At 43.1% G+C, this 27,295-nt stretch overlaps 1 protein-coding gene across 1 annotated transcript in view; it reads right to left on the bottom strand.

Moving 5' to 3' along the window:
- LOC146201675 (nose resistant to fluoxetine protein 6-like) overlaps window positions 1-19,347 on the bottom strand; it is a 32,659-nt gene extending 13,312 nt beyond the window's left edge. Inside the window, exons 1-10 of the mRNA XM_084583384.1 lie at window positions 19,276-19,347; window positions 18,579-18,699; window positions 10,434-10,521; window positions 10,271-10,368; window positions 7,642-7,818; window positions 6,415-6,508; window positions 6,217-6,318; window positions 3,936-4,101; window positions 1,042-1,124; window positions 117-239 (exon numbers count right to left, since the gene is read on the bottom strand). Coding sequence (XP_084439510.1) covers window positions 117-239; window positions 1,042-1,124; window positions 3,936-4,101; window positions 6,217-6,318; window positions 6,415-6,508; window positions 7,642-7,818; window positions 10,271-10,368; window positions 10,434-10,521; window positions 18,579-18,699; window positions 19,276-19,347 — 1,124 coding nt within the window. The remainder of the gene's footprint in view (window positions 1-116; window positions 240-1,041; window positions 1,125-3,935; window positions 4,102-6,216; window positions 6,319-6,414; window positions 6,509-7,641; window positions 7,819-10,270; window positions 10,369-10,433; window positions 10,522-18,578; window positions 18,700-19,275) is intronic.
- Window positions 19,348-27,295: the final 7,948 nt, after the last annotated feature.

The following is a 27,295-nucleotide window of genomic DNA, read 5'->3' as shown; positions in this document are numbered from 1 at the left end:
ATGGGCTGGCATCTGGCTGCTGTAATATGTACGAAAAAAAAAATCAATTTGAGTCTTACCCTCAACAAATTTTGACCAAAATCAAGTCATAGAGACAAAGGCATATGATCACTCACCCTATGTCAGATGTTCCAGGAGTGAGAGAATATAGTAGATCCCATTTGTAAGTAAAATAGCCCGTCACAATACAGGCTGCAGTGGTCACCAGCACTCCCAAAATAAACGTGATACGTGGTCGGCTGTTTGAGAGTACGATGCATGCACAATTTTAGATGAAATACAGGATATTGGGGCGTAGGAGGAAGAAGCGAAAGAGGAAGATAGCTGCATGCTACCATGCAAGCTACATGGACAGTGCTATGAGCCGATCTGTCATTAGGTTTTCAGCGTTCGGTGCTAGCTAACTATTTGGTGATCGTCCAAACCAACGTTGCAGGCTGGAAACGGCAAATACGTGCAGCACCTACGATGTGCACCGATCAACATTGCGTTGTTAAGCAGTGTAAATTCACGTATAATAAAAATGAGGAGCGGAAACCTGTTTCTGGCCCTTTGCAATCGAGAATGGAATAAATGTTTAGAGCTGCGAATTGGATCCCATATAGGTCAATAGTTTGACTACGCAGGAAGCACATCGTCTGCAAATTTTTTTTTTTTTTTCGCAAACGACAAACAATATGTTCTCCGATGCCGAAGTACATGCCTAAGGAAAAACATATTGAACTTGATTGGAAAAGGTTGTATTTGCCAGTATCCTTGTTATGAATTTTATTTTGACACGGGAGTTTAGGCAAATAGTTATGTCTCAATTTTACTGTTACGTTTGCACATTCTCCTACTATATGCAATATCAAATGTCATTCTAAACTACCTCAGCGCAGCAGCCAGTCATGGATCTAAATAATGAAGTCCTAAACATGTAAGTGGGGATGGCTATAGTTGTATTGATACCGCAGAAAAATATAAAGCATCCTGCGTGAACGCAATTATTTTGCGGAGAAGGGATATGAAAAATTAAACGACATATTGAAGCGAACTCACCGAATCATGATAATGGCCATGGGTAAGGCGACAACTGCAGTTACCTGCATGTCTACACATATGTACCATAGATGAATGAGACACTGAAAATTAATAAAAGAGAGACGTTTTTAGAATTAGTATAATGTGAGAAGGCCTATATGTTCGAGTGGCACGGAAGGTAACGTTAGAAGAAAGTACTTCGAAGTCACTGTTATTCTCATTTGGTGATCATTCCACTAAGGCGCAAAGCTGAAGACTAAACATTTGAACAATTTCGTTTCATTAATTATTGCTTAATTACAGGGCTCAAGAGCAAGTTTGCTACAGCAGCAGAAATCAGTGAGTCGGCATATGAATGTACAGCATTGCAGCAATACATAACCCACGTATCCACGTAAAAGTAACAGAAAATTTACGTACATGTGAACATGCTCTCGGCGCTTGAGTTATAGTTCGAAAGATAGGGCATGAAGTAGAGTGGGGCCTATAAAGCACGTTCTTTGCCCAACTCAAGTGGCGCGGTAAGTGCGAAAGAGGTCACGTAAAGCGACCAGCAGGCAGGTGCGCTACAAGAACCTCAAGTAAAGGGCTCGTTGAGTGTCTTCATGGCGCGCCACGTAACCCAAAAAGCCCTTGCTTCTATGTATTCTCGATGGGAGGATTGCTTTGCGTATTTTGATTTGTTTCCCTTTTTCTTGCAGAAGTTATTTAATTCGAATACCAATAAGTCCTGCTCTACAGAGCCGTCACTGCCCACTTGTTTTAGCCGGAGTAGTTATTGGAGGCTAAAACCAGTATTTTAATCACTGAGCATCCTACTACGCCCCTTTTCTTCTTAATTTTCTTTCACTGTTTTAATTCGCTCAGTACCTATCAGTCGTAGCAGAACTGCCTAAATTGTGACATTTAGAAATTCGAGAAAACAGAAATGTTTCCCATGTAGCGGTGTTTATAGTGCTTTGGTGAAACATTTGTATTGGCCCTTATGTTGTTTAATCGTGCGCATCAGTAATTTGCACAGTTGCAGTGCTTTTGAAACAGTGTCTCCTCGGGTTTTATTACTGGCTTGACAGGTAACTACATCTTCGGCGAGAAATGAGAAGAAAAAAATATTCTTATTTTCAAACGCGAAGCCATTTTACACAGATGTGAAGTTTGAAATCAAGGTCAAGGCTGTGATCTCAGTAGTACAGCGGACTCTTTTAAGGAAGGCGGTTGGTCAGGTCGATAATGATTCATTCATGTCGGTGATAATTAAGCATGAGCAAACAGCTCAAATAGTGACCACAATGAGATGGAATAGAGGATTCCACAGGGCAGGGGGATCGTATAAATCACTCCTTTGACACAATCACTGAATCTTGTTGGGTGTGTTATCTGGCATTGCTGTTTTTTTCTTTTGTCGGCTGACACGAGCACACATGCTTATTATCGCCTTATTAGGTGCTGAGCAAACAACCCGGACCCCATGCCTCTTGCCAGTCTTCATGAGGTTGTGGGTCAGTCCGTGGACGTGCGGGATTATCGTCAAATTCTATATACGATCCCTCTGCCCTGTGTGAAGCAATATGTAGGGCAAACAAGAGGGTGCCTCAACGATAGGACAAGAGAGCACGCAACATCACTTTCAGGTTCCCCGGCCAGCAATCTTGCCAAGCATTGCAGCGAGTGCAACGCAAACAAAAAAAAAGACAAAAAGAAACAAACACGCACATGTAAACCCAATCTGTTTGAAGTGCAAGTCCTGTAAAGGAATCGAGACCGGCTAACACGATAGATCCTGAAAGCATGGGCGATACATCAGAAAGGAGAGCAGTGCGTAAGCACACCACCAATATCGTTATATAATAAAAAAAAAAAACAATTTTTTTTTTTCAGTTGAGCACAAGGCAGAGGAAATCAGAGATGTGATGAGATTTGACAAGGAAACAAAAAGCGCTAGTTTCCAATAAAAAAATTTTAGTTGTCAGTGCAGCTTGTACTGGTCCAGTGTGTTCCTTTCTGCGTCCCCGTTGTTTTTTGTTCTGCTGCTTCAAAAATTTGAAAACATGGGAATCATTTCGATTTGAACAATAAAAGTTGAGAGAAAAAGGGAGACGCCCATAACTAAATATTTACTGCGATCGCATTGAACACTTTTTACGACCATGGGGAGTCATTGGGGTGTACCAATCATTCACAATTCTCACGCCTAATTTCTGGCACTCATTGCCATGCTGCTCTTTATATAAGCAAGGCAAACAAAATGCGCTTGTCCAGATTTTTTGGCATTGAGAAATACGCTCAGTGGAGCGAAGGGCTAGGAAATTCGGTAACTCGTTAAAGGACCGCGGGGCGTCTTGCTGCAGGCACGATTTTCAGTTGCAACTCTTTCTTATTACACCTTTGCCTCCTGGCTACATTATCGCCATTTTCCGCGCGTTCCATTGTCCGTTCAGTTGTAGTACAAGCCGGCATTCTCAATGTGTTTAGGTGGACCTTGTTTTTGGTTCACTGCTGACACCTGTACAATAGCGCAGTTTGTTTTCTTGTGTTGCCCTGTTTGGGAAGAAAATAAATAACACATAAATCCAGTCATTCTGAGACATTACGCGAAGTCAAAAAAGTAGGAGGAAGGAGGTCACCTTTGTTTCTGTTAGCGTAACTAACCACTCTTGCGTTGGCAGGCGTGACCTCTGTCGGTTAACCTCACGAGTGTGGTGGCCAAGGTTTATTTTAAGCGTTATGACGAATACTAACCTTCGATAGTGTACGTGTTTGTTTTTTCAGTGGTTAAAAGTAAAAAAAGGAAGAACTGCGTATACCTTTGTCAGGCAGTGGCTGCTGGCATCTACATTTTTAAAATATTTAATTTCAGCAGCGATGATGTATGGACGCAAAAGCGTAAGTGCAACCCATTTCGAATAACTTACGGTCTCTTCTATCCTCTTGAAGTTGTTCACAAGAAGCGGAACAGCCCACCAGCTTTTGTAGCAACCACTCATCTGTTCCATCAACATGCCGTTGTCACCAGGCCCTTCGAACATCAGAGGAAGTAGAGAGGACAGCAACACTATGGTCATGGCTGGAAAGATGAGCCTGTGAACAAGTGCTGGACTTGTAAAATACACATGAACTGGCATTTCATGTCTTGTTCAGGCCTCGTCCTGGGGTTGTCAGCGACGCGGGTTTCCAAAACTTGAGCAGTGTTAAAAAGAAGTCAGAAATCCCCCCCCCCCCCCCCCCCACACACACACACACAATAGATTATTGTTGATTTTGTAAACAAAATGCATGTCAGATCTAATAACTAGTTGCACAAAAAGCTACAAAACTGCGACAACAATAATTGCCAAGAGTGCGACTCAGGAATTAAAGACACAATACCGTCTTGAAAAAGGATGCTTGCGATGCATTTATTGAAATTAAGTAGCTTCATGCGCCAAAACTAATAACAGATATCGCTCAAGCGGGTACATAAAAGAGTTGAAATGACAGCGCACCTTCTACTGTTAAGCACCTTCTGCATTTTCATCATTTCATGATAATTAAAGAGCCGGTATACCAGGTGTTGGAGCTAATGGTAACCAAGCATTTAAAAATGACTGAGTCCTAACCCCGTGAAATCAATTAAGTGTTACTTAGTGTCGAGAGGCCTGTTGTGGTAGTTTTGCTCTTCGGAGCTGTTAATTCATTATGATAATTTCTTGCGTTTAATTACTAGCTCCCGCAATAAAATTTCAATTCAGACTATCATAGATATTGTTAATTTCATATTGCGCGGCAAAGTTATAGCGAACAGCATAATTTTGTTGAACGAGAAATGAACATTAAAGCAATTATTCGATAGGCAGGGGTTTTTACAGAGCAAATATATAAAGACAGCTGATAGGTTGGGACAAGCAGCAACCGTAAAGCTTTATTCGAGAGCGTAGTCATAGTCATTACACGGCAGTTGCAATTTCACGATAATGCAAGTATTTGTGAGGTGGTCGCAATAGAAGGAGAGAGGGCTACAAAAGGCAGTTATTTGATAAAACAAAAGAAAACAGCGTGATTAGGCATTCTATTGATAAATTAGGTATCATTCTGCATTGATGACAGGCTCGATTCAAAGTAAGTGCTTGAAGTTGCAGAGCCAACGTGTATAATTATTCTCCCACCTCCAAGGCCAGTTCAGACTACAATCACCTGCCCGCCTGCATCAACTCTATTTCTGAACCTGGGCCCCTCAAATATATGCTCTTTCATCGCCTAGGCAAAAATTTTTCTTCCCACTCAAGGCGCATACTTACCACTCTTATCTGTAACTCCTCCACGGCATAAATAATTATTAAATCACTAAATTATTAAATATGAGAAAAATGGCCTGTTAAAATGTTCTCATTAAGGTTCACTTATTGATGATTTCAATATGCCACACTGCATAGAAACATCCTAAACATTATCTTCATTTATGTGTTTTCCTGGCGTCATCAGTATTTAGACGACGTCTGAACACCAGGACTTTTGTGTCCTGACATCCAGTCGATGCTGTACGCGCATGATCTAATTAGACAGTTCTTGAGCTAAATTTTTCCTTGCGGCTAAAATATCGCAGCTTTGTTAAAGAGAACAGGGTTTGTCCTCTCCAGAAGGCTCGCCATATCCTAATATAGTTTATGCTGTTTCCAGTGGGCCTTTCAAAAAAAGAAAAAGAAAAAAAAAGCGCACTCCAAATCGCTGGCCTTATGCTTTTAGCTATACTTTCATTACATGACTCCGCAATGCTCAGTGTTTTGGATTTCTTGGCTAAAACTGTAAGCAAGGTCGACTAAAACATGGAACGATGGGCTGCGTTGCTGTCCCGTAGCAGCATTTGTTGTGGAAAGTGAAATGGATGCTACCCTATACTAACAATAAAGACTAATCACTATGTGGTGGATGATATTTATGTTAGTTTTCAGTACATCACTCCTGCCGATGTGCTACCTGCATCGCGCTCGCCGGCATCGGGAATCATTAGAGGGACGTGTGAATTGGTCGAAATATACTCTGGAAAAACTTCTACGGCGTTTTTAGTAAAATAGAGAATCGAGCACACGACACAGGCCTCTGTGCGTCAAGCGAAAAAAGAAAAGATATGCACATAAACTTGATTGTTAAATTTAGTGTTCAGTCCCTCGAAATACCAACAGGTTACTTCTAAATGACGGGGCTAATCTAGTCACTGACCTGACATATCTTCGAAATATTCCCATGGCAAGGATGATGACTGGGTGCTGCCGGCGTGCATATGAGCGCTTTTCTTGCATGACGTATGCCAGTAGAAAGCCACTGTTTGCCCATGAGGAGGAAAGCAGCGGATTTGAATGAGTACGTTTATGCAAAGAAACACGAATAAGGGCTAAATGAGGCGGCTGCTTTGCTTACCTTACGAAGAAGAATGTGGATACGGTCAGCGTGGTGGCGAGCACAATCTGAAAATGCAGTTGGTCCATTATCTCTACGAACCGTCGGAGGGAATCTGCAAGAGAGTATGCGGTATTGTCGCTAGCCACGAGCCATTCGAAAGCAAACTCAGAAGAAAACAAGGGAAGGAAATCAGTGTGGTGCGCGTCACGATCAGAATTTCTTTTATTGTCGACCTATTCGCGAAGAAAATTTGTGTTGGATTCATTTCGATTTCGTCTTTTGACTTTAATAGTCCCTGTTCTTAAGCTCGGTAAAGCTCGGTGATTTTACGAAGCCCCTCATTTTCCCCGCATTTGTTTGCTGAAGGCCACCCTGTAATATGTCACGATTTTTGTTTCTTACCCTTCTGATAACTAAAAATGACTAATGCTTTCCACTGACCCTTAACATCTCCCCAACTCACTTAGAATTCATACATTTCCCAAAACCTAATTTCTTCAGAAATCCTTTGGCCAAGATAAGTTATCGTCCGCCTTTACACTGCTTAGAGCCGGTGGATGGCAGGTAGCGGAAGTATTTTCCAGGTACATGGCATTACATTGGTAACGGAATCTCTGTACATGCCAGCTGCTGGGAGAAGTACTATTGCAGTGGCAGTACTGTGGGGCTGTGTAGATGGCCGTTTTGGGGCATGCAACGACAATTACCGCTGGAATAGGAACTGTGGCTTCCGACGAACTCAGCTCTTCCCGCTTTCGAAGGCCAGTTTACAGTTACAGGGGGAAGCAGTGCTGTATTACAGCCCACATTTAGCACTTTTAGGCCCTTTCTGCAAGTTGGCGAAAATTCCGAATTTGCCGCCTTTTTTTTTTTTTTTTTCAGGAAAGATTAGTGAATAATGTTAGAGGAATTTAGCAACTTCAATGCGCAAGTTTCCTCGCAACTAGCGAGCTTCTTCGGGCCCACTAGCGAAGGCTAGAAATAATATTTGATTCATGTCCTCCCCACCCTTTTCTCTGTAATCTTATTTTTCCTACGTTTATAGAGCGTCTTCCATGAGAGAAATTCGGATAGCTAACACAATCAGTCGCGGCTTACCTGTTATTGAACTAACCCATAATCGGATTAACCACCAGCATTTTTTTTTTGCTAACATTGCATGCGACATTCTGAAGTAGCCGAGCATGACAGTTTATACCGATGCCTAGAAGAAAGTAAAAAAACTGACAAGCGAAGCAGACTTACGGTAATATTCAAACTGCATGATGATGTACGTGTGCCCTAAGATCACCCAGAGGCACATCAGAGTCTTCAGCCCGTGAAGAAACTGCAGTGGTTCGTTTCCTTCTCTGCAGTGGCCAGACATGAGGCGCTGATGGTTCTTTCTCGCCGAAAAGATCAGCAGAATTTCCACAGGTATGCCTTCGTCGAAGGAAGAACACGCAGTATTGAAATGCACGGAGATAAAACTTACGGATAAATCACTTCGCCATTTTTTCCCCCACTTTGCGGCTATAGATGCAAAAGACTAAGAGTAGGCGGTAAATATACTGTTGTCTATAAGAGGGGAAGTCCTAACTACTCTCGCAAAGTGGCGAAGAAATTAAAAGAAAGCTGGTTAGGTGAAACGTAAGCAAACATGCAATGCGCTATTGTGTACTTTAGGGGTAGATTCAACTACTGCTAGCCCGGTGCGTTCCGACTTGAATCTATTGCTGAATATGAATATTAATTATCAGCGCGAAGAGTCGAAAAAATTCATTCTGAATCATCGGAAGTGTTCTCGTTGTATGACGCAGGATAGCACACCCGGTCGCAAAAATGCGAGCATGCGTATTGTTGCGGTGCCTTTAAGGGGGACGGTTGTATTCAAGGAAAAAAGTTAATTCTGTTCCCGCTGTATAAGGTAAACTCCGAATCACCGTAATAATACTTACAGCCCAAACAATATATCGAGCATTTCAATATTTAGCTCGACCTTGTGACACGACACTATGGTAGTTGGCTGCTGCGAACTACACGCTTGTTCAGTGCTCGAGTTCATATAAAGGAGGAGGAAGTGCATGTAGTAAGGTTGAAAGTTGGGCGAGTTGAATCTGGTTCATTTTGAAGGTAGCGCGAAAAACGAGTTGTGAAAAAGCGCTTGTGTTGTGTCCTTCCACTCTTGGTCCTCGTTTTTCGCGCTACCTTCAAAATGAAGGAAGTGCATGTTAAGAGTGGTATCTTGCTCTAGCTTCGAAAAAAAAACACACACACCCGGGAATAGCTTTAATTTAAGGCGTCTTATTTCTACGAATTGCAGGTAAATCAGGTAAATGCGGGAAGGTAAATCACACTGCCCAGTCATAAGCCCGCGAAACATGTTATGTGGGGCAAATAAGTTGCGGTACTATTACACACAGGAACGGTGACATTATTCCTGAGATACGGTCGCTTCATGGTAAGGGACTACTAACCCAGTCTGCGATAGTGAAGTGTGCTCACGATCGCATGGCTTCATGGGAAGCTCATCTCGGGCATTTTCGATTGCATTGCCACCATGGAGCGGGGTAAAGGAAGTCGTTCGATAGGCTAGTGAGAGGTCGCCGACCTCACTACTCCGGGATGGAGCTATAGGTTTCTTGGACGGTCGGCGTGGCTCGCGCTGTTTGCAATCGGCTGCAGAACACGAAATTGATTCAAAATCGGCGATGCTGAAAGTGTCATGACACTTTCTGGCTTCCAAACGGGACACCGCGGGGCCGTCAACGCAGTGAGTGTCTAAAAATCGCACCAATAAAATCAAAAGCGCTGTACAGACACTGTGGCCGCTGGCTTCGAGGAGGTTGAACAGAACTGTTTCTCGGGCTAGGTGGTATGGTTTTGCGCATTTTGGCAGTGCAATTGAAGACGACGTAAAAAAAAAACAAAGACACATTTCAATTCAGATTTCAAGCAGAAGCGTGTGTGTTATTGCATGAAATGTCGAAAGATTTGGTAGACATGGTAGACGGTGCAGAAGACTCTAATACATGACCCACATCGTGCACAAGTAAGCAATTACGGAGCGCCGAGAGCGGGGACACGCTCCATCGAGGCACTTGATTCATGTTGACTTCACTCGCATTATCCGTAGCATGGTCCCCCAGCCGTAAAAAACACCGTCTCGTTGTACTACGTTAGGGTGTGGTAGTGGAGTGCGAGAGATGTGTACAACTTTACGCTGAGCTTGATGAGAGGTCTCCGGAAAGGCCGGAGTGATCTCGTAGGTGACTGCGGTGACCTGGCCAAGGCCACGGCATGGGTCAACATAAGGGAACAGATGTTTTTCAAAAGGCCAGACGCGAGGAGATGTCGAGCAAGGCAAGACTAGACGGGGGACATATATTAAAAGAACGAACATAGAGTGACGACAACTTCTGCACCATTAACGGTTTGCACTTCAATAAAGTAACCATAAAGTAGCAAAATAACAAGGTAACTTTGCTAGCAAACGGCGGCGTAAAGATATTGAGAAGAGCAGCGATCGTAGTTTAGTTTGGTGCATAATTACGAGCATTTTTTTTTTCTGTGGAAAATAAACTGTTGAAAGAGTACACATGTTCCCTCTTTTTTTTTTTCTTGTGCTGACTTCATTGCGCCACCGTTTTAGAAAATACAGCAACTCGCCCAGCAGTGCTTTATTCTAAAATGGAAAGTCTGGCTATCCTATGCACCATAGCCAAGCTATTAACCACATTCCTCTTCAGCGTTGTATAGTTGCTAACGCATTTAACATCTTATAAAACCAAGTCACATCGATTGGCTGACAGGATAGAGAAAAAAAAAGAATGCTTTTAGATATTCCGTGCGTTCGAGTCATGTATATCCACTGAGAGCAAGAAACAATTCTCACCATGTTCGATCGTTTGGTCTGCACCACGTATCCTTCGGAGTAAAAGGTCTGCGGATGTTCCGGCTACAACCAGGACGGCTATTGAACCCAGTATGAAGCTGAAATCCAAGCACACAAATATAGTATGCAACCTTAGGTGAGCGCGTACTTTTGCAGCACTTACATGCTAATGGCCTGAAATGTGCTGATTCTCGTAGTTGTTCGAGTGCGGCAGCCTCCTACTGTAGTGTTCAGTCCATACGTCGAAGCCACTGCAATGAGATTTGGCATTCCACGCTGTTGACCCACACCAGTGTCGTAGAGGAGGGAGAAATAATGAATTCTAGAGACTTCGAAGATAAGACATCAAATAAAACTGGTATATTCAAAGAGAAGAATGTGCGTTCAAAAACTGGTATATTCAAAGACTAGCAAAATTTACATGGCACTCTGCTTTCAGAGTTAATTTTTCATTCTTTACGCCCTAGTGCGTAGGCAAACATGATCGTGTAAAAAGTTAAGACGAGTAGAGAAAAGAAGGTTGCAGAACGAAAGTGTTCGTGCCACAAGAGCGGCAGCTGAAGCAGTGTAGACTGGACAAGGGTAATAAACATATTGGGCTGATATATATGCTCATCAACATAATAGGCTCACAGCCTTTGCGTTTAAAATAAATAGATAACGATAGTAACTAAAAAAAAAAGAGACGATGAAACTAAAGTCAGTCTTAGGAAAAGGGGAACACATGTGGGATCACTTCTACCTTGTGGCGAGAAATGACAACTAATAAAAGGATTTTAACTGGAACGAAGCATTTTTGTTAAGAGTCATGACATCCGTTGTCCTTGACGAAGCTTAGAAGAGGGGCACAGGGCGACAAAGGGAAGTGTTCAGCCTAGAATAGACGAAAATTCTTTTTTGCGTTTGTTTTTTAAACTTTTTTAAAAGCTTATAGCAATCGACAAGGCCTTGTCGAATGCCGAAAACGTTTCCTCAGTGCGCCACAAATTTATATTTTTTTTGCATACTTTGGACTTTAAGCATTCTGTTTGCAACTTCTTGGGGGTTCTGCTTTACTGGGGGATGCCTTTGACGTTGGCTAAAATAGCGAGTATTTTTCGGCTTTTATATTGTGATCGAAGTCATCGGGGCTCGTTCCTGAGTATATCTTCGAAAGAGGTAGGCTTTGTGGCTGTGCTGTAATGCAGGCCGCTAATCTGCTTCTGTTCACAATGCACGGGCTTGCAGCAGCCTTCCCGCACACGTATACTTGCCGTCCCCGTTCCTACTGGGCTGAACATGGCAGCATCATATCTGCCCATTGGCCACAGGAGGAATTCGCATGTCCTTCTACTCACCGCCGGCGACGCTTCAATCCTGACAACATCATCACTGGAACACTGGGCGCTCCTGGAACCTTGGACATATCTATCGTTATCGATGACATCGGAAACATTCCGTGTAAGAGATGGGCGTTCATCGGCTAGACATTGTGGACTTGTTGGCTGTACCACGAGGCAGGCCTCTAATCCACTGGTGTTCATGATACAGGCCACTAGACCATATGCTTTATTTGCGAAGGAAACCTGCACTTACTGCCTGGTGCAGCTTCCAAGCTTACAGTGTTGTGTAGAGTCGGTATTGAACGTTTTGAAACTGTCGCACCTTACTACGGTTATCCGGGAACAGAGAAATGAATTCGGACCTGTCATTATGGAGGCAGCGCTTTCTGAACAGCTGGCTCCGCCGGTGCGGGATCCGGTGTACCGAAATAATGTCACCGAAAACCGCCAACGGAGATGCGGATTGCACTTTTATGGCCTTTCAGTTCATACGCTATCCTACACGTGGGCCTAGGAAGAAGAAGTCATTATTCGCCACTGCTCCATTAACATGAATTTGACATCAGACAGTAAAGCCATTGAACGTGTACACCCTCTATGGCATCACAATATACAGAACACATACGTCTCATAATTGTAAAGTTTGCACGCTTTAAAGGAAGCAATCGACGCCATCAAATGGCTGGAAAACTTAAGGAATATGGATTGCGGCATTGGTGAGGATTTCACTCACCGAGCTCAAGATGTAAATAAACAACTTGTCGCCTTTGTCAGATCAAAGAATGTTAATTTTTCTTTGCGCTACGCATAACTTCATGCAGGCCCTAAATGCTAATTTTTCGATGAGACTGAGAAGGCAGAAGAAATCTCTTAGGAATCATAGCGGCAAAAGTCGGCGCTGCCCCGTCCTAGGATCCGGTAAAAACGATCCCGAAAAAAAAAAAAAAAAGAAATGTCCCCGGAAAAAATGTCCCTTTTTGCGAAGTAGGAAAAAACGTTCCCGAACGAGGACTGAAGTCTTGCGCCATAGGACGTAGACTGCGTTTCCCCGTGGTGAGCTACAATGATGAATTTTCTGATGCTGCAATGATAAATTTTCGTCTTCGCTTCATTTCCGCGGAAAAGGCGAGCTGACCCCCGGCTTTACCGGGCTAGAAGCTTGGAGCAATGATTTAGGGTGGCCATGGTGCACGACCGGTTAAGCGTCGTCCTGCTTACACCATCATCACCCTTATCACCTTTCTACACCATCATCAGAAGAACGATTGAACCTCGTCACCATAAGGTCTGAGGTAATTCTAGTGATGTCTTCTGCTTTGGGCGGTTCCTCGAGACTACCACACGCCGATCCACTTGTACCTTTCTCAGTGGGCGGTGTAACCAAGCTGATTAGACCTGTCTATGAATGCTTAATGAGTTGCGGAGCTCTGAACCACACAACATATAAACAGCTAGGTGGCTCTTTCACCATGTTTTTACGCAATGCTTGTAAACATTTCGGGCGTCCAGAGGTTGCAAGTTCCAAATTATGATTACGTTTAAATTGAAGTCAAGAAAGAATGACATAAAATGTGCATCATTTTTTTTTTTCATGTGAGTTCCGGAAGAAACCATTTTTAGAGCCAGTTTTAGCCTTGGGGACGTGTTTTCCTAGTTGCCGCTTCTTCAAGGGCCGTTTGTTCCGGAGACGTTTTTTCCGAGGCCGTCTTCCGGCGACCTTATTTCCGGGGACGTTTTTACCTACACCCGCCCGTCCTCGAACATCTCATCCTACTAATCTTTCATATATTTCCAGCAATCTCTACTAACATAGGCAGCTTCATTATAGCAAACATTAGAGATTTAATACTAACCGACCATCCTGAAAGGGTCTCGTACATTACATAACTGCGAGCAATTAATGACCGTAAAGTCATCAATACAGTATTTAATTTTATTTTAAATCCGTGCCACAGTCCGGAAAAAATATGCGGTTATATGATAAAGGTAACTATGAAGCACTGCGAAACGAGCTCATACCTTTTTCCTATCTTATAAAGCAACCTTTCAAAGTGGATCTATCCAGGAAAACTGGTCATGAGTGAAAGTAAAGCCTAATTTCTTCGCAGATAAACGTGTCTCGAAGACTGCATCCTATGATAATCGTAATCAGCCGTGGTTCACCAAATCGTTGATAAACAAAAAGAAAAGAAATGTAGTTAATCAGGCGAAACGCATATTCCGCGCAGCAGGAAATATTCCTAGAATTTGCACATGGGACAAATATTGCGCCGCCACTCACATTGATTAGCAGTCAAACGCGCTAAGCGATCCTTCCACCGTGGTGCCTTGTCCAAAAACCTACAAACATGTTACGTATATTATGCATTTTTTTGACAGGAGGTCTCTCTGGCAAACTAACTTCGGGGCCTCCTTTCGTACATTTCTATTAAGGTAAAATGAAGTACACTTAAACTTTCAGGCAAGGCCAAAAAAAAAAAAATTAAACCTTAATTTCCCTTACTCTCATTAACAGGGCAGGAGAACCATTTAGTGATACTCATTGTGCTAACATCTTTACAACTGCGTTCTCTTCCGCTTTCACCAGCAAGCCTGATTTGCCTTTACCTGCCGTACCGACTGTCATTACTCATTACTCGCATCGTGCCTATTAAAAATATTTACCCAACTAGAATATTGTGTCTAATAGGTAAAATGAAAATTTCGTCCTCAGCGGGCACTGGCGAAATCGATCCCAAACTCTTAAAGAACAGTAAGCATGTCCCTGCCGAATATTTAACGCTACTGTTAGCTCCCTCTCTTTCCACTGGCACCATACCAGATGATTGAAAGAAGGAAAAGGTCGTTCATTCTAGTCTCCAAAATCCGATAAGAAAGAATCATTAATGAATTATCCTCCAAATGCGTTTACAAGTGTACACAGCAATGAAGTTTCTGGTTACTAACAACTTCCTTCACCCTGTGAAGAATAGATTTTGCAAAAATATATTCCTGCACCATACAGTTGGCAGTCTTTTTTCATGAACTGCATGCCAACCTTGACTTGAATATTGAGACTTGTTCATAAACTTTGCTAAAGCGTTCGATAATGTTTTCCATTGGCGCTTATTGCAAAATATTTCTAAGCTGAACATGCACCGTAACATCTTAAAGCGAATTCAAGAATGTCTTGCGTATCGCATCCAGTCGGTTACTACAAGTAGCCAGTATTTTAATTCCGTCCCCGTAACTTTGGGCGTAGCCCAGTGCTCGGTCATAGGCCCTCTGCTCTTATTAATGTACATAAATGACTTACCAGATCACCCTTCATGTAATACTTGTCTCTGTGTCAACTACGGCGTGATCTACCGCCTAATAAATAACATTTCTTACCAAAATGCCCTTCAGGAGGCTCTTAACTTTCTTGGAAAATGGTGCAATGAATGGCTAATGACGTGTAAGGTAAACAACTTCAAACTCATTTTTTTCCACCGCACACATAAATTAGTTTATTTTCCTGACTGACTAGCTAATAATCAAATAGACATCATCCATTTCTTAAACACACAGCGTAACAAACGAAGGACAAGCGAGTAGACGGGAACAGCGCTGACTATCAACTGCATGATTTATTGAAAGAACACGAACATATACAAAAATTCTCTGACAATCAAGTGCGCATGTTCGCAGATAAAAACAATTCACTTCAACCAGTTTCGTCAAGACATGACATTTCGCGGGGATGAATGATAACCGATGAGACGCTTACGTACGTGTCCAAAATTCTTGTGAATGAGATAGGCCTCTTTTAATTCTCTTGTTAATTTTTCTCTATGCTTGTACAACACCGTTGTTTCTTCGAACCGGGGAGTGCAAGGAGGGTGCAAAGGGGTTTTGGCTACTCTCTTTGTGTGTAGTGCCAGGTTCGATGACGGGCTTTGTTTAGGGAGTTTTAATGTTCTCGTAGCCTTATGTTGAGGCACCTTCCTGATTGACCAATGTAATTCTTGCCACATGTAAAAGGTAATTTGTACACCGCTCCTTCTGTGCACGGAAGAAAGGGTACGCTATGTTTTACCTGGCATCCGCCACGGCCTGCACGTCGTCTCTTGTCATTTATTTTTCGGACTTCATTAGCGCAAATGCTGCCAAGTTTTATGGGCGCAGAAAACATGACTTGCACTCCATACCTTTGTCAAACTTGCCGTAGGTGGTGCGAAATTCCATGAACATACAGTATGACGGCAATATTTTTATTTTTACAGGGTGTCCCAGGATCCTGTCGTTTGCTAGAAGTTTTTACTTTTTTCAGGACCTTGCTGCATGCAAGCAAGATTAAGTCATCGGGGAAGCCTGCTGACCTCAATCTGTCTGCCTGATCTCTGAAGTTATTCATAATGGCATGGTCTCGAGGCTTGAAAATTGCTGACCCCTTGCATGAAATGGCTATACCCCAGTTAACTAATTTGGAATGGTTAGGCATGAAATTGAGAAAAGGGTTCTTCAATTTTGGTGCAAACCAAATGTTGCACCAACTAGCTCAACTCTACGTTTTATTGCAGGCATCATCCAATCATGTAAATCGGTACCTGGTGTGATTATAAGTCATGGCTTACCTTGGTGCGAAAATTCTACTAACATAACTTCTGTTTCAAATAAAACACTAGGATTTCTCAAGCGTCATTTACGTCATGTATCTAAACATGTAAGATTACTCGCCTGCAATATATTGGTAAGGAGAAAATTTGAATCCACACCCTCATTTGGAGCTCCTCTAATCGATCCACTTGAAGCTATCCAAAATCTTGCCGCCCGTTTCATTCACTCTCAGCATTCATACGAAGTCAACTTTCCATCCTTGAAACACCAGTCTAACTTATGAAATCTTTCTTGCCGTCGCCGCATTGCCATCTTATCTCTTTTCCATCAATTTTATTACAGCTCACTCGTCAAGGACCACACATCGTCGACCCTCCGCCACGCATATCCCGCCACACTGGCCAGATCCACATCAAGTTATTCGCTTGCCCGCCTTCTTTAAAAGCCAACACTGAAATGCGTGTGATAATTTGTAATAGAACTGTCACAGAATGTGATGGTTACCTACCCCACCTTTCATATGATACCCTATAAGGATAATAAATGAAATGAAATGAAATCAGATAAACATGAAGCAACTTTTGTACACCCGTCTGGCTTTCAGGAGCGCCCCAGAAGCCAAACAGGACCATTTGTAGAATGCTTGATCTATATTTGTAGGACCACTGTTCCAGTGAGCAGCACGTATGGGGGTTGGCGTCTTTTTGTGGCGCAGAGTCCATTACATCCCTCTCTCCTCTAACGTGCACAGATACGCGCACAACAAAGCAAGTGCACTACAGTTGAATAAACAAAAAAGACAAAAGGATAATTTTAAAAATGCCTGCGCGGGCGGAAGGAATGACGCGCAAATTTTAATAGCGCCTTTTACACGTTGCATAAAATATGTAACCGATTACAATTACAAATACTCCACCCCAAATATAACTGATTAAAGCGGTCAGTTACAGCCCCAGAAAAGTAACTGAATAATTACACAACAGCAACCGATTACTATTGTGTTACTATTCCATGTAACTTTATTGCCACAACAGAAACTCGCTCAAACTGCAACCCTTGTGGCGAAGCTACGAGGCCAAAGCACGCCCTCTTCTTTTACGCATCAAAATGTAGTCCCTGCATGCAGTTATTAGTTTCTGTGTGAAACGTTATATTTTGAATAAACGCAATCTCAAGTGTATTTCTGAAAAAGAAAACTGCCAACGAGAAATGTTATATCGAGAAAAACTTGTTTTGTTTAATTAAAACCAATTAGCAAAGCTACGGTAGTTCTCGACATGCTCGCGTCGAGATTGGCCGTGCCGAAGCACGACTTATTGCAAAAGGCATTCATAGGTGGCACCAGCTACACCAAGAACGAAGACAAAGGAGAGTACAGCATGCCAGGAAACCACCACGGAGGAAGGAAAAATCATATATCTACTACGCCACGCGCACCGCCATGCGGCCAAACAATTTGACACAGTTTCATCGTCACGGACGGTTCGCCCCTGTAGCCTTTTTTGCAAACAAGGAATTGATTGGAGATATAAATACAGGAAAAATAATTGAATTACCCGAGACGTGACTGTTTAAAAAAATGATTTGGTTATAAAATTTAACCAATGTGAAATTAATAACAAGTAATCAATCCTGTACGTACAGATCTGCTTAACGGCAATTTTATTTCGCGCAGTATCAAGCAACGATGAAGTTTTGTGTATTCAGTCGTCCAAGCTCTGTTAAACAAGGTCCTCAACGAAGGGAACTGTTGTCGGACTTTTGATGAGCACCCGAAACATGTTCCCGAACATGTATTTTGAAGGGCAGGCTCTTAGCCTTATTCCATGTCATCATCACTTGGCTGTGTACTTGAGCTGGTACTCTCGTGCCGCGGCACCAATGACGAATTCAGTTACCGAGCGTATTTAGCAGGCCTTGTTGCCGGGATGGTTCCGTGCAAGCGGACAGTACGGAGTAAGGGGGTGTCGACCAAAAGACACGCCGCTAAAATAGTGGGGAAATCTGCCGAATTTGAGGGAACGAATCTATAATGAACGGGCAGTGTGGGACCCGGTCGATATCTGAAGTCACAATCGGCAGTTTGACCTTCCACAGTGCCACGGAATAGCGTCGCTTGTTTCTATCGTATTCTGGCACGTACACAACAGAAATCTCGCACAGAGGATTCAAACAGGTATTAGTTCCAGCGGATAGAAGTGCCCCCAAAAGTATTAAAAGCAACAGCTACGACACGAGCTCATAGAAGGAGACTGTAACCCAATGAGGAGTAGAATAGGCACATATATCTCCTTTCTCACCAAAGCTCATAGAGTGCATATTGTTTGACTTTGCTGTATCTGGCACAACACTGACCTGTGCATCTTGTCAATAACATAATAAAACGTATGCAAACAAAGGCTGCTTACCTGAGTCAATCAGGACGCCAAGATCGTATTGGCTGCATGTTGAAGGAGCACAAATTCCTAATAAGAAAGCGTAATCTCTTCCTCTGATTTTGTCTGGTAGTGCGTATAAGTCGAAGCGACCCTAGGCAGAAAACAGAAGCGTTTTTTTTTTTTCATCTTTTTTTTTTAACCTACACAGAGCATTCTGCGTTGGTTCAAAAGAAGCAAACAAGCGAGCTTTGTGGCTGTTCTCAGTGCGTGAGTCAATCACGCTTTTTATATACTGAATCCGATACTGACTACAAGCTCAAAAAATAAATGGAAGCGTTATATCCATCTACATTTTTTGTTCATAATTCCGTGCAGCCAACTTTTGAAACCGGAAATGCTGACAACACTGTTTGTGATCTACGAGTGGCAGATAAAGATAAGCGCCAACTAGAAAGATTGTGGACGCATAATCAGTACATGAGAGACCGCTGCCTTCAGAAAGTTACTTTGCAAGGAACAACTCGGTATACTTAACGTTCGTTAAGTATACTTAACGTTTGTAAAGTATAGAGTGTTGTATACTATTCAACATGCCTCTTGATAATATACAGAAATGAGTCGAACACTCAGATCGTGTGTAGAGAAGACTGTTGTGAAAGCTTCGGAAAAAATTTCAACGTTTGGCACAGGTTCATTCTTCACTCGTCTTGTAAATAGTTGGTATTACCTCCAAGTCCCCGATGGCGTTAAATTTTTTCACCAGTTTTTTTGCGTACGGCTTCGTAAGCCTGAACGTCATGGTGCAATACCGTCCCTTCAATGCGACCGAGGTGTCGGACGCTGGTGCGACGGTGCGCAGGCATTGCTCGAAGCCTCCTAGGTTGGAAACACTGTACTCCAGTATGTTGGCCGGGAAAATGCCATTTGAAAAAAGCACTGAAAAAAAGAAAATGAATACGGTCAGTTAAAGCCTCGTTAAAATGTTCATGAGCGATAAGGTTGACGACCTCTCACAATAAGCAGGCGAGCAAAAAAGATGTATAGATGGCTTAAATATTCGCCATGTTTAGGACAGCGATTTCTCTTTTCCTGGTGAGTACCGAACAGAGAGCACGCATTTGGTGTAGTTGACTGCACTTAAATTACGAAGCTGTCTTCGGTTGTCTTGAAGTAAGTTGCGATTTTGTTGGCGTGAAACTTTTCACTTCTGCTTTACGTGCATTGAGGCAAGCGCGGAGGCAAGGTATCGAAAAAGGTCTAAATGAAGCATTAATAAAAGTGAAATAAATCTATATTTATTCGATCTAAAAATGTGAGGTTCAGTTCAAGGATGTGCGATTCCGGAGAAGAAAGATTATATCGAGGTCACTCTTTATTTATTTTATTTTTTTTATTTAGAACATACTGCAGTCAATATAGACCAAGCAGGAGGGCAATACAGTACAAAAGAAAATGCATTTCAGCGCCACCATCGGCAAGAAAAAATATAAAACGAACAGGGTACAGTGCAAACATATGATGGGAAAAAAAAAATGAATCAGCAAATAGGGAAGCAAAAAATCAAAGCAGGGCTTTTCGTACACCTTCTTCAAAAACTGTTACATTATTAGCGGAGAAAACATCTTTTGGAAGTGCATTCCACTGGGAGACAGTGCGCGGAAAAAAATAACCTGGACAAAAATAGTACAAAAAGATAGAAACAAAGAATAAAGCACATGTAGTGGGTGTTTTTACATCGCAGCGAGTACCATATCTATTACTTGGTTACTTCTGCAGGTCGCAGCATATATATAGAATGCCCTCAGGTGTAGGCGATTAGTGCAACGAGGAACCGAAATGGGTGCATATGGCTAATTATTTCTGGCATCTAGAGGTCAGGTAGAACGCCACAGCATTAAAGAAAGCCTTATCTGCAAGTTAGGGTGGAATAACTTGTGTTGAAAATTCTCGCAGCACTGTAGTCTTCAATCCTTTCGTGCAGTTTAGGTTTTATATATCAAAATAAAGGAAACTACGCTGAATCCTTTGACACAGCTTGCTCCCATTTATTCTGCGAGCTGAGGCTTCTTGCGAATTAAACGCTAAAACACACTGTTCTCCGACGCACATATAGCTTTAATATACAGATCTTATTTTGATGTGGTATATGGATGCAGATGTTCCACACTTACTGTGGGATATTGCAGAAGAAACGGTTTTCGACACGAAAAAAATGGTAACGAAAGTCTTTTGGTGTTGCTACAAGCAAGTGTCTCCAGCAGTAGACTGAACATTTCCAGCTAAGTTGACAGAATTCAGAAAGAATTTACAGGGGAGGGGACACCAAATTTCTGGGCGTACTCGTTGGATGTTTTAAATGTTGCTTATTGCTTCAGGACGCGTGGCAAACCTTCTGAGTTGCATATATTTCTGTCAAATACTTTATTATTACTTTATTTATAAGGATTTCAATTTCGTTTTCCTAGCGCTAGATAGTGCTGCGCCGTCAGAACCAGGGAATATAGCGGCAACCTTAGTCACATGGTTCCCAAACACCATGGTTTAAGGCCTGTTGCGTCATCTGTTCTCGTGCGCGTGGTGTGCGTGCTAGCGCCTCTCGAACTCCCGGCAAACAATGATGCGTTTAATATAGCCGAGTGAGGGACTGAACCGTGATTTCAAATTATGCGGTTCGCTTGGGCCGGCTCGAATGCTTAAAGAGATGAACACAGGACTCAGTATTTTCCGCACACACTTAAGCACATATCTCCTCAAGAATACGCCGATGACGACGACTGCGCTTCGATCAGCGCTATACTTACGCTTATGTAGGTTCATAGGTACAGGCAGCAACTGCGCGTTCGTTTGGCCTGAAAAGCAAGCTGCATTATACTTCGGTTAAACAATCTCGTATGTACCGGTTGTACGTGACTTTTGCAGTACGATAACTCAGCAGGAAGAGCCGATACTTGTGAGGGTCAGCCTAAGAAATTCTTCATTGCCGGGTTGTCTGACACGCACGTATCGGCGTTTCTCTCTCATACCGGCTTTCTCTGATCTAATCGATATAATTTAAAACTGCTTTATTGAAAAGCCTCTTTGACGCCAATTAGAAATAATTAAAATAGCCGAATTTCTTGTCCACAAGCGACGCCGATGACTGCTGCCGGAATCAGACCGGTCGCACCGCCAAGAGTGTAGCTTCGCGCGCTCACTCTATGCGTGTCCCGAGATGTAAGGAACCGTCGATTTGTGATCACCCCTGTCAAAACTATACTCGGTAACTATTTGCATCGACAAAAACATGTAAATCAGGTTGAGTTTACATCTTCGATATCACACACACGTACCCATTCGGACTCGTTTAGGCCTATGCTCGTCGCGGACGTGGGCCAGCGTGAACACAAATTCGCCGTTCAATGTTCGCCGCTGAGTGCTGAAGTGTGAACATGTGAAATGTAGTCCTCGTTTCGCTTTTTTGTAATGTGAATCAGGCTTAGACAACAAAAGTGAGTCAGGTCATTGTCTCATCACGCTTAGCTCTGGTGCCAGTGCAGGTGTGTTAGAAGGCGCCTGCCAGTCAGCCCACTTAATACCGACGGAGCGCCTTAGTGATGCCGCGCGTCGCCGCTCATCTCATGTTATTGTGTGGTGACGTCGTCAGTGTTCACTATTATTGGTTGTGTTTGTGGGGTTTGACGTCCCAAAGTGACTCAGGCTATGAGAGATGCCGTAGTGGAGGACTCCGGAAACCACCACCGCGCTAGCGATGGGTCTCGATCGATCGTGAGAAAGAGAGTTTAACGACTTTTTAAAGTTGAATTAAATGCACTTGAAGCATTTATGCGGCGAATAGTTGGCCGTGAGTCACCTTACATACAGAGGAAGCTCATGAGAGGATTTTTATTGCTTCAAAGTTTGGCTCCTCAGCCCCGCTAAGCTACGGTCCCTGCTCACATTCCATACTTCACAGACGTTTCATTTTACCGCGCGAACAGGAAACGCTTCAATAAATGTCAATTTTAGGAAACCTAGTAAAATATTTGGCTGTTTAATTAATCCAACCAGTATTCTTTTTATGCTAATCTGCGGTCTTTGCTGTCAACGTAGGGCCGAAGTCAGTTGTAATAAAAAATACACTTCTCAGAATCCAACATCACGGATCGCTACTCGCAACGATGTTTGTTCTTTTATCTATGATCACTTCATCTTTGGCCAGTGTCTTAACCCCCGCTGTCTTCGCGGCCATAACGACCAGACACTAATGGTTCGTTCACATCACCAATGTTAGCTACCACCTCCTTGATTACGCAATTCAATGTTCGAACAGGTGCGAGTTCAGCAAATCTCAATGCACTGTTTGAGATGACTGAGGAATACGGACCTTCGCGGCTTGTATTCTCAGTGTTATCAGTATAGAGATATCATTCGCCAATGCTCTGTTGAGTTTGTTTATTGAGGATGTAAAAAATAGAATCTTGGACTTTTTGTTGCAGAGAGAAAGTGAGGTGGAGAGCAATAGCTGCAGGCGTGCGCCTATATTTAAAAAGGTTGCTAAGCCGCAGCCATGGAATATGGGTCGTTTAAGTAATAGTTGGGAATGTACCACCGTGGCATCATAGCATAACATGTTGAGCAATTTTGCCAGAAGTCATGCCCCGTCCAGGATTCATTCACACATTTTAATTGTGATGCGTCCATGGGGTATTGTGAAACACTCTTATGCACATGCTTATGAGAATTTGCCTTAAAAAAAAAAATTGGTTTCAGATTTTCTTCTGAGTTCGCACCCAGTAGGCCAAGCTGCCATACAAAGTCAATGAAAGCTCCGCTTTTGAGAATAATTTGGAGGTTACTTTCATGCAACTATTGGCAGAAATGGTTTCAGCCACCGATGAGTAGCGAAATTTTGCTTCTGAAGTATGTCCAGCATATACCGAGTAATTAAGACTGCCATAAAAGCCCATTGGGGCGGGTTTCAGAAAATTAGTATAAAAAACTCGAAGCCTTTGAAGGGAAGATCTGCAGATATATTTATTGACAATGCGAACATAATATAATATCTGAACAAAAATGATGAATACTCTTTCGCAGAAAATGTCCTAAATTTGTGGGTATTACCGATTCTTGGTGCCTGAGCTATAGACAATGCCAAAGGTGTTTATTCATGAATGTTTCAGATAACGTTTTCCTTGTGCACCATACTACATGAAGATAGATAAAGGCATAACGGGAAGGACATACACGAAAGTCATAAGCAATATGGTAATGTAGTCCGATTAGAACGCGTGCTTAGAGGCATAGTAGGTAGCGCATTCGGATTTCAAACCAAGAGCCTCGAGCCGGACTCCCGATCGTTCTTAACGATTGCAGCATTTTATTTTCCGAAAAAGAAAGGTGAAGGAAAGACTGAGCAGGATGGGCATTCCCTCTTCCATTAACGAGCCATCATTGTCTCGTCTTATTATATTCCTCTGCGTCTAAACAATTAGCGTGACTATTTTAACTGCTGTATAGAACCAGCTAATCAAGCTATAAGTAGTCGTGGCCTTCTTTTCTTCCTCGATCAAGGTAGTCCGATCTACGATCTCTGTAACAGAAACACACCAGGTGCTGAGATATGCACAGGGTCTTTCATAAAAATATCGTTGTGGAAATGAAAGCTACTGCCTAGTAAGGCAGCTGACATTCAAGTCATTTTCGACTGCTGCACTTGCAGAGACGACAGCGATAGTCGGTCTTATTGTACCACCGGCTGACGTCACGCAGACGATGATGCTTTTGAGTCATTTAGTGGCAGCGGACGCAAGCTTATTTTTTACTCCATTTTATCACATTTCACTGCTGTATATCGAAACTGTATTTTTACTAAACACGTTACTGTACGGCAATACTCTCCACCATGCTGCTTTCCAACAGACCCTCGTATCCTGAACCCACTGAGAAGTAAAATGATTTTGTGCCCAATAATAGTTTGCATGGGCGCACCTCAATGGCGCACCAATAATGACGCACCTCAAATGCCGCTTTCGCCTGGATGCATGGTTTGTTAAACCTAGGGAGGTTTTCAAATGTCCGGTAAGTTTTTCAGAGATAAAGTTCACCTCGTTTTATTTATTATACACTGACGAGCAAGGACAATATGGGGAAAAACAAAATACAACACCTCTTAGGACAGGCCCCATATGCATCGATCAATCTTACCGTAATGCAGCTATCATGGTAGTGCCAAAACCTAGCGTTTACTCACTTCTGATGGCCCATGGTTCTTGCCTCTTGAGCGCCAAGATCATCTTAAGAAGACCGGAGGAACATTCGGGGCTCAAGTTGACTTTCGACATAATTTCGGGCGCGTGCTTGAGCAGATATTTGACGACGTAGTCATCGAGTGCTTGAAGATCCGCATCGAGGTCCCTGGTCGTGACCTCGGGTGGTTTAGCGTGAGCAGGGCTCAAGAACAGTGCCATAAAAAGGAGAAAGGGTAAAAAATTTGCCGCCATAGTGAATGGGCGGGCGAGACGTCTGGTCGTGTCAGGAGGGCCTGACGAAAAGACGCGTACGAGGACGTGATGCCGTCTCAGAGACGAAGGAAATCACTGCTCCGCCAGCTACATATGCATCGTTTCCTTCACGTGCATGTCTCATCGTTTCATCCACAGTGAAGGGAGGTTACGCAGTGCAGTACGACGCCTTGTCTCGAGCCGAGTGCTTTGCCCTCGTATCCTTTCCAGCCTAATTCCTGATAAGTGTTTACAAGGTCAGATTTTAAGCTGTCTTCTTTCCTGGTTCAAAGGCGGCAAGGTGAGAAGTCCGTGCCAAGGAAATGGTAGGGGGTTTAGGAAAAATTAAATGAAGACCTTTCTTTATTTGGCTAAAAGGGTTTTATATTATGTTCCAACTATAAGTCCGCGGCTTCCGATTTATACGAGTTGCGGGAAGCGTACCGCCGTCTCTACTTCAGCGTGATGCGAAGAGTTCCTCTAGAGCATGCACTACCAATCTGCCTGGCATCGATATCGGCACGTGACTGCAGGTACAGGCTTCGAAAAATCTGAAAGCAGCTTTTCAGAACTGTCTTCGGTTTAATTTAAGAAGCTCTGGTATGTCAAAGCATGATTTGCTCTCACTATACCAAGTGCCAACTGTTTATTTAAATTACCGCACTTATCGCACATCAAGCCAGCGCTGCGCTGCTGCGAGATAACGTTGACCCACGGAGGCATTTGGGTATTCCAACAATCGTCGCTGAATTCAAGCTGATATATACACGTTTAATGGAACTGTAGTACTGCAAATACCCACTTCCCGTTGGAAAGATCACCAGAAATAAATTATCGCCGTCAGATCTTCGACCCCGGGGCAGGTCTCGAAGTTTTCTTTATTCTTCCTTTTTGCACATTTCCCGGTATTATGATGCAGCTGTGGCCTATTAAAATGTACTGTGGCAGCGTTATAGTCATGACGCTGAAACCTAAAATAGCACCGGCACAGCGCTTTTTTTTTTTTTTTTATGACACGAAAGTGAACTCAGTTAACTGAGGTCAGCTGAATCCATTTATTCAGACGGCCAACTTGAGTCTCAAGAGAAGAAAGAAGAGGAGAAAAACGTTTGGAGATTTTCTCGTAATTACAGTAGGTACGCTCACGAAAAGCACGATAGAAAAGGCATAATACACTCTAAAGGACCCCTCATAGCTGCGTGATAGTAGCTGCTATTCAAAATCTGCCAGGTCCTTTGGTTGCTCGACTTGTGCAACAACAAGTCGCTTCTCCTTCAGCTGGAAAGCAGGCTTGACATCCCTGTCTGCTTTCGTTACTTTTGCGCCTTAATGTTCTTTTTTTTTTTTTTATTTCGCAAACTTGCCACAAGGCATACTATATAAAGTCACCCACATTTAATATGACGCGCGCATAACTCAGGCATGGACGGCCTTGCCGACGCCGTCTTTAACTTGACTGGTCCGCCTCCACTCTACTGTCCCGTCCGCGGTACTCTGGACCATCTTGACAGCCGTCCTTTCACAGAGGAGAAAATCCTCGGCCCATGGCCACAGAAGGCGTCTAACGGCAAAAGCCTTCAAAGCACTTATGTGTTTTATGAGAGACACAAACTTGATTGAGAAACTGTGACTGTGCTCCTCGCCGCCTTACCATTCCTATCATTCTCTTCTATCTTTCTCCTTTAAACTCCTCATTCCCCTTCCCCAGTGCAGGGTAGCAAACCGGAAGCTTTCCTGGTTAACCTCTCTGCCTACACTCTCTTTCTCTCTCTCTCGCTCCGCGGTACTACTGGTACTGGACGAATGAAAGATGACGAAGGCCATGATTTAGCCAATAGCAAGTGCTGTATAGTAATTACAACTCGTAGCTCTCCAAGCTGCTGCGACCGCCGAATGGTCTGAGGTATCAGGAAGCAGATGTGCCCTTTTAGCGCCCGCACTGGTCCGAAACCCATTCGGGTCTGTGGTGTAGCACGGGAACGCTTGTTCCTGTTGCGTGCCGTTCGGACGAATAATCGCACAATCTTCCGACTGCAGAATCGAGGCGAAGTTCATCTGAGTTTATTGAGAGTAGGAGCCAGGGGCATTTCAGGCAAAAAACACTTAAAATAATTCCGAGCCCTTGGTTGAGGGTTCAAGGGAAGGGTATATGTTGACGTCTGAATCAGGGAAATTCACGCTGGTGGAATAAACAGTCTAAAGTGGCTCAGGTGTCCCCTTGCTTTTTATTACTGTTCGGTATGATAAACAATGAACACTAAGGTCACC

Source organism: Amblyomma maculatum, chromosome 1 (genome assembly GCF_055883805.1).
Source record: "Amblyomma maculatum isolate TAMU_Amacu chromosome 1, ASM5588380v1, whole genome shotgun sequence".
Taxonomy (NCBI): Eukaryota; Metazoa; Arthropoda; class Arachnida; order Ixodida; family Ixodidae; genus Amblyomma; species Amblyomma maculatum.
The sequence above is the reverse complement of the archived record's forward strand: the minus strand, read 5'-3'. Positions and strand labels throughout refer to the sequence as shown.